This window comes from Eulemur rufifrons, chromosome 6 (assembly GCF_041146395.1).
Source record: "Eulemur rufifrons isolate Redbay chromosome 6, OSU_ERuf_1, whole genome shotgun sequence".
In the NCBI taxonomy this organism is placed as follows: domain Eukaryota; kingdom Metazoa; phylum Chordata; class Mammalia; order Primates; family Lemuridae; genus Eulemur; species Eulemur rufifrons.
In genome coordinates, this window is record NC_090988.1 from 53,090,866 (window position 1) to 53,106,281 (window position 15,416).

General features: G+C 40.8%; 1 protein-coding gene across 4 annotated transcripts in view; it reads left to right on the forward strand.

Moving 5' to 3' along the window:
- Positions 1-15,416, forward strand: part of C2CD3 (C2 domain containing 3 centriole elongation regulator) — a 136,478-nt gene that overhangs the window by 90,956 nt on the left and 30,106 nt on the right. For all 4 annotated transcript variants that reach the window (XR_011233696.1, XR_011233697.1, XM_069471006.1 and 1 more), the window contains exons 25-26: positions 8,063-8,201; positions 10,702-10,766. Coding sequence is in view for 2 of the 4 variants with exons in the window: in XM_069471006.1 (XP_069327107.1) it covers positions 8,063-8,201; positions 10,702-10,766 (204 nt within the window). In the remaining 2 variants the exon portion in view is untranslated. The remainder of the gene's footprint in view (positions 1-8,062; positions 8,202-10,701; positions 10,767-15,416) is intronic.

Here is a 15,416-nt window from a genome sequence, read left to right on the forward strand (position 1 = left end):
GTACCTTTCTTAGCCCGAATTCCTTTATCCCTTCCAGCTACCATATTCTTCCTGTCATCCTACTCTTCCCCTTACTCACCCTGTTCCAGCCATGCTGGCCTCTTTTTCTGCAATATATAGGTAAACTCCTGCCTTGGGGCCTTTAGATTTGATATTCCCTCCATCTGGAATATTCCTCACTTCTGGCATGTCTTTTAAGTCACCTTGTCTCAGTGAGTCCTTCTTTTGCCATCCCCTCTAAAATTGCAGCCCCCTCCCCAACACATTTTCTATCCTTCCTCCCTGTTTTTTTTTCTTTTTATTTTCTTTTTTAAGAAGCTGGGTCTCACTATGTTGCTCAGTCTAGCCTTGAACTCCTGGGTTCAAAGGATCTTCCTGCCTCAGCCTCCTAAGTACCTGGGACTACAGGCACATACCACTGTGACTGGCCTGCTTTATTTTTGTCTGTAGCCATAAACAGTTTATTTTGTTTATTTTCTATCTTTTCTAGAAAAATGTAAGTCCAACAAGCGAGGGATTTTTTTGTTTGTTTTCTTTAGTGCTGAATCCTCGACACTTAGAACTGCAACTGACACATAAGCATAAATATTTGTTAAATGTGGAAGTGGATGAATCTGAGGCCTACCTCAAATGCTTTCTTCTCATTATCTTCTCTGATTTCCTACTTTGCTCTCCTACAGGAAGGTTGTTTATTGGGGAATGTAATAGAGGATAAGTCACAGGGATTAATAGATTCATTCAACAAATACTTATTAAGTATCCACTGTGTCCAATACAGGGTATAGGATCATGGCCTCTCATGTAGAAAGTTCTTTCACCTCTTCTCCATTCTTACTGCCAACTTACTTGTTCAGGCCTCAGAACTTGGACTAATGTGATAGCCCTCTCAATGGTTGTTGCTTCCAATATTGTCCTCCAATATCTTTTTTATTCTGCCACTGAGATTACATGTCTGGCCAACAAAAATCACCTTGTCTCTCCCCTGATTAAAATGCTTTGTTGATTTAATATCACCTAGAGTCTTGGCCACATAGCACACAAAGCACTGCATGTCTGGCCTAATCAGCCTTTCTAGCCTCATTTCTCACCATTTTTTACTCACATTCAACAACATGTTTTTGACCAATGTCCCATTTTCTCTTATACTACCGAGCCTTTGACCATGCTGTTTCCTCTACTTAGAATGCCTTTTTTTATTCTGACACTAACACTTTGAAGCCTACCCTGACCACCCCTATTAGCAAAAAAACCTTCCTCTGTGTTCCCAGAGCTTTCCCTTACCACTCCCACAGGTTTCCTCTTTCATATCATTCATGCATTCATTTATTTACTTATTTTTTGAGGCAGAGTCCTGCTCTGTCACCCTGGCAGAGTGCCATGGCATCAGCCTAGCTCACAGCAACTTCAAACTCCTGGGCTCAAGCAATCCTACTGCCTCAGCCTCCCAAATAACTGGGACTACAGGCATGTGCCACCATGCCCGGCTAATTTTTTTCTATATATTTTTAGTTGTCCAGCTAATTTCTTTCTATTTTTTTAGTAGAGACGGGGCTCACTCTTGCTCAGGCTGGTCTCGAACTCCTGAGCTCAAACGATCCACTGGCCTCGGCCTCCCAAGTGCTAGGATTACAGGCATGAGCCACCACGCCTGGCCCTCTTTCATATCATTTATTACTCTGTACTAAAAATGTTGATGTGTGTCTCAACATTCCTTGGGGATAGGGACTGTATGTTTGTTTCTGTGTCCCAGCACCCTGATCCTCATGATGCAGCAAAGCAAACATAATGTCCTCCTATTTTGTGAATATGAGACAGTAACACCTCTTACATTTCTGGCATCAGTTGCAAACCTGTAAATCACTTGTTATTTGGCCTCTTTCTGGTTAGCCAGATCAAGGCAGGCATCAAGATGGACACCTGACTTTCAGAGGTCTCCGTTATGTCCTGATTTCCACCCTTGCAGTGATAAGCCCATGTAGTCCTTCCTCCCATGAACATTTGTGTGTCAGTCAGGCACCGTTCTGGGCCCTGAAAGTACAGACCTGACCATTGTCTCTTTGAAATGTGCCTTCCAAATGAGAATATTGTAGAAAATGGAATGGGAGTCAGAAGAATGGGTTCTGGCCCTAGCTGAACCATTAACTTGCTTTTTGACGTTGAGCAAACCCATTTCCTTTTTCCTCAACTCTAAAATGTGATGGTCATATAAGATCAACTCTAAGCTTCTCTTCAGTTCTCCTAAGAATAAGGAGCTGAGGGAGCACCCTCCAAGGCAACCTGGAAGTGTGTCCCACCTGTAGTCTTAAACCTCAGCCCATGTTAGGAAAATAAAAAGAATAAGGAATTGAGGGAGGCAGTGCCACTCTCTGTGAGTTAGCTATAACTTGCCAAGCTTTTGTGAAAATCATGTAGGCGCTTCCTTAGTATCCACACTGGCTTTCCTCCTTCCTTCAACAATGTTCTCAGTATGTCTGTCCCTTTTATGCCTCGGAAGCTCTTCCTTGAGGAAGGAAATGAGTTGTATTCTTTCATACACAGTTTCCATGCAGAGGATTCACAAACAGCCCTGAGCACAGCTTAAACCTAAAGCAGCTTTAAAACTTTCTGTGGTCCCTGTTATAGCCTAAGATGCGAGAAATGACCACCTAAAGACCGAATTGAGCCAAATTAGGAGTCTTTATTAGCTGGCCAGCGACCACCCCCTGTTCTGGGAAAGTCCAGAGACAGAGAATGGCCCCGAGCTTAAAGTGAGCAGGGGTTATATACCTTCACCATTAACAACACTAACAATACACATATGGCTAAAAAAACATGTTGATTACAATAATTCATAAGCAAGCAGACTTACAGAAGCAAAGAGCATCCATCAAATCAAGGAACATTTCCTTGTGGAACATCCAAGGAACATGTTCCCAAGGAACTGCCAAGTGTAGTACAATGTAACTATACACCTAATGATTTTAAACAATCACTTACAAATTAATCACTGTATAAATTTTTTTAACTTTACACAACAGTGAGTCCGTACACAAGATGGCTGCACTAGCCTGCATACAAGATGGCCTCACTGTGGCTCACAGAGCTATACTGATTACTGTGCCTCATCACAGTCCCCACTGTAGTCCTGATTTGGAAAATAAAAATGCTTCTTGGATACTTCTGGTAGAGAAAGCTCTGGGGAACCTTCCGTTAAGAATCAATTTCAGTCCTCTTAAGATTTGTGCACTTAACATTAGGCAAAACAGGTGTCTCTATCTAGCCCTGTTTTACAAATGAGGCAACTAAAGAACAGGGTGGTAAAGAAAGTGATTTGAAGTAATATAAATTATACTCAGTAAAAACCAAAACCAGCTTCAGTATCATCAGCTTTTAGAGGTGCTCTTTAACCCACCCAGCCCTCTGGGTTCCCCCCTACACACCATGCTTTTGGCATAATCTTTATCTTACGGGGTTGTAATTATCGATTTGTGTCTGTCTCCCCCAGATCAAGAATCAAATTTGACTCATCTGTGTGACACAGAGGAAGTGTCAGTTAACATTAGTCTAATAGAACTGCTGGACTAAATTTTTATTAACATAACAAAATTGGGCATTGCTTAAAGGGAAAGTTTCTATCCATTCACTCCAGGCCAGAGGGAGAGCTTTTCTCTTAACCAAATAGAGTTAATTAGAATTATTGCAAAGGAAAAACTCTCCAGTAGGAGTCAGGAGACCTGCCTAGTTCTTCCAAATGCTAGTTAACCAGGTGTGTGATGAGCAAGCCACTAAATTTCTCTGTTCCTTAGTTGCCTTGTTTGTAAAACAGGGATAGAGATGCCTATCTTATGTGATTTTCAGAGACGTTATCAACACAAGTTTATCAGGTAAGAAAACAGTTTGCAAGCTATAAAGTATTATCCAAATATGAAATTTGTTATTTTAATCTCATTGAAACAATATGCCTTTCTTAATGCATAAAACTACTCTCTATACTTATGTAAAACGCAGGAAATTCGGTGAAAACTCTTAAATGGTAAAGTTGGTTCACCTCAAGTCTTCTTAAGTGCTCTCGGTGTGTGTTCAAACCCTGTGGGAGACACAGCAGCTTGATTCTGGGTGGCCTCCAAAAGTGTTTCAGAACTTGACCTTTTCCAGAAATGTAAATAGGCACAGATGAATTTCTACCTACAAGGGAAGAGCCAGGGAAACCTGATAGACCTGCTCTCCCAAGCTGACTTCTTTATCACCTGCCTATTTGGCTAAAGTGAGTGTTTGTGTTCAAGACTGAGTAAGCAACAATTTTCTTCCAAAGTCAAAACAGTAGTTTTGTATTAAGGCCTTTAGCAAATAGCAGCTTTAAAAATAAACCAGAGGTGGGAGTGGAGGAGCAGTGATATGAGAGAGAGATCTGAGCAAGATTGGTATACATCTGGAATTAGAATTTATTTATTGTGGGAAGCAATTTGAGGGCACATGTTTCAGATGAGAAAACTGAGGCCCAGGGAGCCAGAATGAAGTGGTGTACCCAATATGTCATGCTAAATCAATGACAGAGTACACCAGAATGTAGGTGTCCTACCTCTGGGAACAGCAATTAGTCCTCTCTGCTGATCTCTCAGGGCTTTCTTGAGCAGATGTTGCTGTCCTCCATTGATATGAAGGCAGCTTCCTTCCTCTGCAACCCTGGCAACCATCTGTAGACAAAAAGCAGTGGGGAGTCTGCAAATCTTTAATAAGGGCCTTGGGCCTACTCTGCATTCAAGGAGCCCTCAGTCTAGTGAGGGAAACACAGATTATCATAGAGTACGGTGAGAACTGCTGTGATAGAGGCAGGTTGTCTCTCCCTGGTTACAAGGGTTTATGACATTTTATTGGAAGAAATCAGTTGAAGCTTGAGAAGTACAAAGGAAAGTGGGAGAAAGCGAGAGAGACAGAAAGAGAGATGGAAGATGTATCAGGCAAGGTCCAGTTACAGGAAACAGAACTCACTCGAACCATTTTAAGCAGAAAGGAATTTAACATAGAATATGAAGGTACTCTAAGTTATTGGAAGGGCTAGAGGAGTGGGATCTAGGCTAAACTTTCTGGAGGGAACCACTAGATCTTTTAAGTTCAGAATGCAATGCCAAAACTGACATCTAAGAATCAGAAATTCTCATTATCGCCATTGCCACAGGGTCTCTCTACGACCAGGGCCCAAACCCTGGAACAGAAAATACAGTGTCTCTATAGTCATCCTTGTTATTAGCAAAATCAGAAGGAAAGGGAACATGTCCTCTGCTTCACGTCCGCCTTCCAAATCTTTTGTTAGGGCATCTAATTGGTAGGAGCTAATTTGCATCCATACCCTAGCTGCAAAAGAGTCTGGGAAATGTAGTGTTTAGTGCTTTCAATCTCTACAGTAAAGGATACAATACAATAAAAATAGATGGTGTTGGAAGCTGAGCAGTCCAATCCACATAAATAGTTTAGTTTCACTAAAATAAAACTTTTAAGAAGATAGCTCACTAGATAAAAGTACTATTAATGCTATTTTATACATTTTACATTAGTAATGACATAGGTTCTATATTACTGATTTTCATTAATTTAACTGTTCTTTGCTTACTACCGTTAAATTAGAATCACCTTTCCCTGCTCTTTCTGAAAATATGCTTGTAAACTGATTTTGCCATATTGTAGTCAGTGGTTTTTTGTTTTGTTTCTTGTATAGTTCTCTGTATCTTTAATGCTTTTCTAATTCTGAGGCTCTTCTGCCTCTTCATTCAGCCAAGTCCTGCTTTGTTGGCAACTCTTGCACATGCCTCATCTCTCCTGCCTTGCGGATGCCACCAGATCTCACTTTCTTTTCCTCCTCTTCTGTTCTCTTTGCCAAGGCCTTCTTTCAAAATGTCCATTCCCTTTTCTCTTCCCATCACCCAGTTTTTGGTTTTTTTTTTATTAATTATCCCCAGGAAGAAGGACTGAAAAAGTAATGCCAGCTGTTCTGGTTATGTACTCTGAGGTACTAGAAGTCACAAGATTAAATAACATGGCATGTCAATTTTATACCAAGATTTGAGAACAAAAATATTGTTTTTAGTTTATATAAATATGGCTGTATTATGGCATATAATATAAGACCTTCATGCATTACTAAGATAAAATATAAGTCTGCTAATATCATGCTTACTGTAGCTATTTCAAGACAACGGGGACTCCTATACATCAGAGTTTAGTGTTTACTTTTATTGGGTTATTGTTACTTTGGTGGGGAAGTTTGAAAAGAATTGGTCTACTCTAATGGAAACTTTTTTGGTTTGGGAAAATATGTCAAAGCAAAGCTGCGCCTACTTCTTTTTCCCTAAAAGAAAGTTGAAGTCCGAGAGCTCTAACTGGGCGTATAAAGGTCAGGGTTCCACCTACAGTCTAGAGAGGCTTCTCAGAGTATGTGGGACTAGAGCCCGTCTTTTAAAGGCACTTATTATGTTATATTGCTTACAGAGGGGAGTAAAATCAGCAGTTCCCGAGTATGAATTTGTTTATCAGATTGTTTCCTGTCCAGAGGAACAGACTGGTCCTAGAGGAGGAGTAGTTACTGAAAGGAGCAGGCATATAGACAAAGAACAGGGTGGAGCCTCAAAGATGAATTTCTCTTATGAGGAGAAGTAGGAGCATGGGTTTGTAGAATCCTTGAACTAGACAGGTAGAAAGAAGACAAACCAGTTAGAATCCACATACAGAAGAATTTGTTCCCTGGAGCACATAAATTATGTTTAAGACATACTTCTTTTTCTTCTTTTCCCGTTTCTGCTCTGCTGCTGTTTTTTTTCTTCATCTGTAATCCTGACATTCATAGCATTTTAGAGCTGAAAGGAATCTCATGGAATATATAACCTATATTTTTAAAAGGCTCTATTCAGTGCTATCCAAAAGAACTTTCTACTATGATGGAAATGTTCTTTGTTGTCAGTGTCCAGTAGGTAGCAGCTAGCCCTATGTGGCTGTTGAGCACTTGAGATATGGCTAGTGTATCCAAGGAACTGAATTTTTAGTCTTATTTAATTTTAATTAATTTAAAGTAAAATAGTCACATGTGGCCAGTGGGCTATCTTACTAGAAGCTCAGTTAGACTATCTAGTATCAACAGCCATCTTCATTTTACATTGTTTTAAGACAAAATAAATCACTTGACTGAGTCTGCCACATTGGAAACCTGATCTTGTAAAAGTTAGCGTTAGGTATCCTCACCAGCACAGCACCCAGTGTTTTACATTCATTGACTCCATAATAGAGGCAATATAGGAGATGGTTTAGAGTATGTACTCTAGAGCCAGAATCCTTAAATTTGACTCTCAGTTTTACCATCTAATGAATGTGTGACCAACTGATTTAATGTCTCGGTACCCCAGGTTTTTTTTATATCTTAGTATTTATTTTTATCCTTATAACATCTTAAGAGATGTAAGTGTAATGTGCCCCATTTTACAGTTGAAGAAGCTGTGGCCTAGATCAGCGGTCCCCAACCTTTTTGGCACCAGGGACTGGTTTCATGGAAGACAGTTTTTCCACAAATGTGGGTAGGAGGCAGAGCTCAGGTGGTAGGGAGCCTCTGTAAATACAGATGAAGCTTTGCTTCCTCGCCCGCCACTCACCTCTTGCTGTGCAGCCTGGTTCCTAACAGGCCATGGACTGGTACTGGTCTGTGCCTGAGGATTGGGGCGCAGGCCTAAATAATCCTTGCCTAAGGTCACACAGCATGTATGTAGCAGAACTGATAATTGGTCATCTGACTCTTAAATCCAGGACTCTTTGCAGTTCCGTGCTATCTTTTGCCTCTCGGCCCAGTATTTTCCATCATCCCACAAAGTACAAGGAGATAGGAGAAGTCACTTTTTGCTGGTGAATACTGATGAACTAAGCCTTGAAAGGACAGGTATAGTAGCAGAAAGGTCACTGAAAACATTTCAGATGTTTTCGGGGAATAGGTCAAGGAAAGACCCAAAGGTAGAAGAGGGCTAGCAATAGTCCTGCTTGTATCTGTATAATGAGAGGCTTCTTCAGTACCTAATATACAGTCACTCTGCTATATATTCTATTTCAGGGAGCCCCTTGACGGAACGGAAAGTATCAATACCCAGTTGTTGTGTATCCTTTGTAACAGCCGATGAGCCATCTCCTACGTATACCCAGGTGGTTGAAAACACAAATTCCCCCATCTGGAATTTTCAACAGCAATCAAGGTTTGTATTTTCTGATGTCCATGAGCCTTCCAGAATCTGCATTTTGTTCCCAAAGATAAACTCAGAGCAAGGATTATAACCAACATGATTTTTGAGCACATATAGAAAATGCTTTTCTTATCCAAGCAATTATTTAGTCCTAGTATTTATGAATTCATAGCTAGTGGTTTAAAGGTTTTGTTGTAGTGTTTTTGTCTTTGTTCAGTACAGCTCAAAAATTATTGACTGAGAGGGCCTTTTATATGCCCAGCTCTGTTTTAGGCACTTGGGATTAAAGATGGTTAAGACACTCTCTGCTATTGAGAAGTTGATGATCTACCTGGGTATAAATACCAATAAAAAATTACAATTAGGTGTGTAAAGAGATGTGAAAAGGATGCTGGTGGAACTCAGAAAAAAGATTATTCAAACCAACCTGGAAGTTCAGGGAAGGCTTCATGAATAAGACACCTCAGCTAAATAGTGAGGAATACTGTATACAAGTTATTCAGATTACAAAGAGTGGGAAGGATATTCCAAGTAGAGAGGACTAATCTCAGGAAGAGCTGCAAATTATTTGTCCTTGGAAAAGATTTCTGGTGTAGTGGAAAGAGCCAGGGCTTTGGAACCAGAGAGACTTGGCCTTCAGCCCTATCTGTGTCACTTAGTAGCTATGTGATCAAGTTGCATAACATCTCTGGGCCACAGATTCCTCATCTGTAAAGTGGGTGTAATTTTTACAGGGTCATTGTGAGGTTGAAATTAGATGACATTCAGGACCTCATAGTACATAGTAGTTATAAACTAATGTTAGATCTCCTTTGGAAGGCTCAAAACATAAGAGGTAGAGTCTTGTCAGTCACGTTGCGGTGGCCCTCAGGGGTAGGGGATGTCACAGGAAGCCAAGAATTACTTTACAAAAAGTGATACAGTGTTATGATAATAGCAACAGTAAGTAGTATTAAAACTCACACTGCATCACCTTTCATAAAGTTTAATTCTTTTCCAACACTAGCTGTACTTCATGATGTCTGATCTGCTATTTTCTCACAGCGTTTGTGTATTTAATTGAATCTCAGCCGTTGGTCACATGTTCAGTGTTTTTAATTTGAGGCTGGCCTGAGTCAGGAGCTAAAACTGCAGTGAAAACCGAGTACAAATAGTACTATGGTGAGCTACTGGAAATTATAGAAATTCTGGCCATAGTGCCCAGGGTACTTTATATAAAATATCAAATCTGCCCCCCAAACAGAAAACCAGAGGATTACACTTCTAAATAAAGGTGATTTATTCATTCATAACCTAATTCCAAAAGTTTATGAACTTGATAAAGGGACATTAGCAATCTCCCAATTTCATCCCTTCACTTTACAGTTGGGGAGATTATGGCCCAGGGAGATTACATAGCCTGTTGGTAACAGAGGCAAGATTAGAAGAAAGATGAATAATGGTGCTGTTTACAATTTCTCTATCACAATATTGTTTCCTTTGATCCACCTAGCAACTTGTAGGTAGGCAATATCCTATTTAACAGTAGGAGAACCAGGACTCAAAGAAGCTAACTAAGTACATGCTCAGAGTCACTCAGGTGATAACAGTAGAACCGTAATTCAAAGATGAGTTGTTTGACTCCCAGCTGGAATTAGAATCTCTGACGTAGTATTTCTTTCACTTTAGCACTATGCCTCTCATTGGTCTTGAAGTAGGCTCTCTTCAGTTCCCCAGTGGTGTTTGGGGAATGAAATCCGATCTCTTGGTTTTCCCTGCCTCTCCATCTTGTTCACCTGGAGCAGTGTCACCTAGTTTGGAACTTTCCAAAGCTTTGTTATTTAAGACTGTAATTTACTTCATATAAAAATGTATTAGAGGTACTCAGTAAATTTCACTTCAGTGTCTTTATCTGGTATGAAAATTGGGCACTTTCTTATTTTGTTGCCTTGCCTCTGCTTGGTGTAGCATTGGAATCAGGCGACCCAGAGTTCACATCCCAGCCCTGATACTGACTCTTATGTGACCTCGAGCAAATTACTTTATTTCTCTGAGCCCAACTTTATCATCTGTAAAAGAGGGACAATAATGCCCATATCATAGGCTTTTGTGGTGATTGAATGTATTAATATATGAAACACTTGGCACCATGCCTGGCCCCTATGGTAGGCACTCAGTAAATGTTTTTTTCTCCTCCTTCTCCCTTCTCACCATTTCCCCACTCTAAGGCATAAGAAGAATCCTTGCCCATTCCAGTAAAACTGTTCAGTATGCATTGAGGAGCTCCCTTTCCACGCTCCCTCCCCTGTCTTAAAGAAACATCTGAGGTCAGGAAGGAAGCATTGTGTCAGGGGGTCCTGAGCTTCCATCCTCTCATTTCAACTTTGAAGATAAAAATATATCCTAGAAGATGACTATGAAGATGAAATAGTGTTGGGAAAGTGTTTGGCAAACTACAAGATATTCTTCAAATCTAAGTCTTATACTAGAGAAGAGTCATACACAGTTAATTTATGGTTGTTTTTCTTAATAGGTTATCAAAAGAGCTTCTTCTGGACCCACAGCAGACCTTGGTCTTCAAAGTATGGCATAAAGGAGGTATGAACTCGTTCCATGAATATCTAGCTGCTTGTAAAAACAAGCTCACATACTGTTGACAATTTGCCCATCCTTTTCTTTTTTTAACAAGGTAAAGCCATGCACTGATGAGGCTGGAAATACAGATATATGGTAGAGGGTAATCCTGCAACATGCCATATTGTTCTCCTATGGAATTTAAATACTTAGAAGTCATATCATTTTGTTTGACTACCTGCTTAGAGCAGAAATCTTAGAACATTTGAGTCTTTGCAGTTTTATCTGTCAGCAGTCACGATGTACAGCATGCCACACACAAGTGATTTCTCCCCACTTTGTATGATGTTATGCCTTCTGTTGACTCTGGCTTGTTAAACAAGACCCTGGCATTTTCGGGCAGTACACAAGACTGTAGTCTGACAGCTTATTCTTCCTTGTTATAAGACCCTCCCCAAGAGGGAGGTGCTGACATCATGTTCTTTGAACCCAGTTTTACTCAGCTACCATTTATTAAGAGGCATGACCCAGCAGTGTGAAAAGCTTTGACTCTGGCTGGGCGCGGTGGCTCATGCCTATAATCCTAGCACTCTGGGAGACTGAGGCAGGAGGATCGCTTGAGGTCAGCAATTCAAGACCCACCTGAGCAACAGCAAGACCCCATCTCTACCAAAAATAGAAAAAATTAGCCAGGCATGGTGGCACGCACCAGTAGTCCTAGCTACTCAGGAGGCTGAGGCAGGAAGATCACTTGAGCCCAGGAATTTGAGGTTGCAGTGAGCTATAATGACACCACTGCACTCTACCTGGGGTGACAGAGGGAGACTCTGTCTCAAAAAAAAAAAGCCAAAAACCTTGACTCAGGCCAGGCGCCATGACTCACGCCTATAATCCTAGCACTCTGGGAGGCCGAGGCGGGCCGATTGTTTGAGCTCAAGAGTTCGAGAACAGCCTGAGCAAGAGCGAGACCCCGTCTCTACTAAAAAATAGAAAGAAATTAGCTGGACAACTAAAAATATATGTATATATAAAAAAAAAGTTAGCCAGGCATGGTGGCACATGCCTATAGTCCCAGCTACTTGGGAGGCTGAGGCAGGAGGATTGCTTGAGCCCAGGAGTTTGAGGTTGCTGTGAGCTAGGCTGATGCCACAGCACTCTAGCCGGGGCAACAAAGTCAGACTCTGTTTAAAAAAAAAAAAACCTTAACTCTGAGCCCAGACTCTTTGGAGTCAAACACCAATTCTGCCACTTACTGTAGCAATGTGACCTTGGGTGAATGACTTAATTTCCCTGTGCTTCAGTTTTCTTATCTATAAAATGGGGATATTAATAATACCTACTTCTTAGGATATTTGGAGAATTAAGTGAGAGCTTGACACTTAGTAAATACCACATCAGTTTTTCTTGTTTTAATTAGTGAGTGGCAATGTGCCAAGAGCTTTACAAACATCTCTAATCTTTCAAGGTAAAAATATAATTAATCTAATTTTGTGTGTGTAAAGGCTGAAACCCAAGGAAGTTCAGTGGCTGTTAACTGGTGGAGCCAGTATTTGAACCCAGTTCTTACAGGCTATACAGCATTCGTTGTTTGTACTCCCCCATGCTAGTAAGGTTGAATGAATTGGAAAAATGAGGTAGTAAGGACATCCAACCATCTCACAGCTTAGAAAATTTTGTCTCACTAAATCTCTCCTGTAAATCTAGCTCCTTTAAGATTCCTGCTAGATCGTGGTTTCCAAACCTTTCGTTGTTTTGGGTCACCGACAGAGCCTACAGAGTCATAGTTTTTTGTTTGCCAGTGGTAAATTTTAGAGCTAACCTCAAACCTTAATAAAGAACTGAGAGTAATTAGGGTGTAAAGGGAATTGACTTAACTTTCTCTCTGCCTGTGCTCATGTTTGTGAGTGCTGCTGTGAACCCCTCATTTTGATGATTAGTTTCATGCTGCTGCTTTTGATTCACTTAGGTCCCCTACCACTACGCAACCTCATAAATGCAACAGGAGCTGATCGTAAATCGCTTTTCTCTGAATCAGTACAAGGAATTCCTACTATATTTAGCTAGGCTCCACACTCCTCTCTTGCTTTTCTTCTTCTGTTCTCTCTAAAGTACTACAGAGATTGTCAAGCAGACCAGGGTTCACAATTCAACACTTAATTTAGCTTTGGTCTTATGCAGACCTAGGTTCAAATCTTGGCTCTGCTGTTTACCAACAGTGTGATCTGAAGTAAATCACTTTACCTCTCACCTTTCTTTCCTTATTTGTAAAATTAGGATAATAGCACCTGCCTTGCAGGGTTTTTTGAAGATTAGAGATAATATATATAAAGTACTTGGCTCATAATTGTCGCTTAATAAATGGAGCTATTTTTTTTTATTATGCATACTGTGTGGCAGGTACTGTGCTAGGGCTTTTGGGTGTAGAAAATAAGATACATCCCCTACATTCCAGGATCCCTAGAGGATCCTTTAAGATCCTATTTTAAAGAAGGTGAGGAAAATGCCTAGACCAAACTGACCATTACTCATCTAGTTGTAGCTTTCAGTGCATGCAGATATCTCTCTCCCCTTAACTCCATCCTTTCCACACAAACTCAGCAAACCTGTTACAGAAAGTACTTAAATCCAACCAAAATGTGTTCAACACATGTTTGAGTTCCTCCTCTGTGCCAGGCACTATGCTAAGTGCTGGGGATACAAAGGTAAAATAAAACAGACCTGGTTCCTGTCCTCACAGAGCTTACAGTCAGTGGAAGACACAAAACATTATAGTATGATTAGGCAAATACAGGGTGCCTGGTAGGGGACCTCTAACCCAGACTTAGGATGGCAGAGAAGGCTTCCTGGAGCACACCTCAGGTGAGAAATGAAGGAGCAGGACATACTATAATCAGAGGGGACAGCAAATACAAAGGCCTGGGGGTAAATAAAGAGTATGAGGGACAGTCAAGATGACTAGAACATACACTGCAAAGGGAGAATGGTGGGTTGTCCTGCTAAATCTGATGTTAAATTTAGCCCTTCAAAACCATTCTTTTCCTCCATGATGTGCTTCGCCAAAATTCTCCTCAAGTATGTTTAGGACACAGTGCTTTCATGTTGGCAGAACCCTCAAAGTGTGGTTACCCAGCATTATAGTGTATCAAGAACAAGTTACGTGTCTGATAGCCAAATAAAGCAAGATCAGTTATCTTAGCAAAGCTATAACAAATCTTTAGAGTGCAAAGATTTGTGGGGGTAGGAATTACTTGATCCCTACTCTGGAGAATGCAGCTTTAAGTGTTCATAGAATCAAAGACTCTCCAGGTTGAGGGGAGGATCTTAAATCTGGTTCCATACTTCTCATTATATGTATGTGACTTGAAGCTCAGGGAGTTAGAGGAGTGTGTTTTCCAGTCAAAGCCATGCTCAGATTTGCTGTTGCATGGCTTCAGCAGAGGCACACTGCTTCTTTGTCCCATTCTATTTGCTCATGCTTTTAGTGGTATTTATCAAGTTTTTAATGATGCATAAAGATGTTGTGCCAGATGTGGAGAGTATAGGGAACATCAGTAATACCTGCTCTCATCTTCTAGGTAGGTCCCAGTCTAGAGAAGAGCAAGCCATCTAAACAAATCATATAGTGTGTGATGAGTTTAGTGTCACCAGGAGTGTACACAAGGAACTCTGTGGGAGCTTCATGACTACTCCTCTTGAAAATTTGCATTCCTTGATTTATTTAGCAAATTATAAACCTATAGTTGTGTCAATGTTTGGTAGATTCAGCCTTTTATATTCAGTATATAGACTGGAGCCTTATAGGAACTTGTGGAGTGACAGAGGCCTATTTGTCCCCAGCAACTTTCATGTCAGAAATGAGGAATAAGGAACAAAAAACATGAGAATGAAGGTCATCACATGGTAGCTTGTCCAATAGAAAAGGGGATCTTCTCCGGCAATAAGGGCAGCCCCCCTTACCATATAGAGAAGAGCCTGAGCCCAAGCTCATTTTGCACCTTGTACTGGTGTCCAGGGGGTTATTTGTCTTTCTTTTGTAATTGTGTCACTTTTTTCTTAATTAAAAATATATATATATATATATATATATATATATGTCATAGCAACCTCAAACTCCTGGGCTCAAAGTGATCCTCCCGTCTCAGCCTCCCAAGTAGCTGGGACTACAGTCGTACGCCACCAAGCCCGGCTAATTTTTTCTATTTTTAGTTGCCTGGCTAATTTCTTTCTATTTTCTTAGTAGAGCTGGGGTCTCACTCTTGCTCAGGCTGGTCTCGAACTCCTGACCTCAAATGATCCTCCCGCTTCAGCCTCCCAGAGTGCTAGGATTACAGGCGTGAGCCACCACGCCCAGCCAGAAAATTTGGAAAATATAGACAAATATAAATAGGAAAATGCAAATCCCTCATAATTTTATAATTTCATGACCCACTGCCCTGAGGAAAATCACTGAGACATGATAGCCTAGGGAAAACAAGTGTTTCTTAAGTTTAGGGATGTTTTCTAATTGTGTATATTAAGAGGACAAAGCTCAACCCTGCCAGCTTTTCCCAGCCATACAGAAAGGGAAATACATAACAGTGAAATCAGGCTCTGGCTGCCACTCTCTCTCAACCTCATTATTAGTTTTCTTTGATGGCCTTGGAATCACTGAACTCCCCCAACCCCCTGAATCAG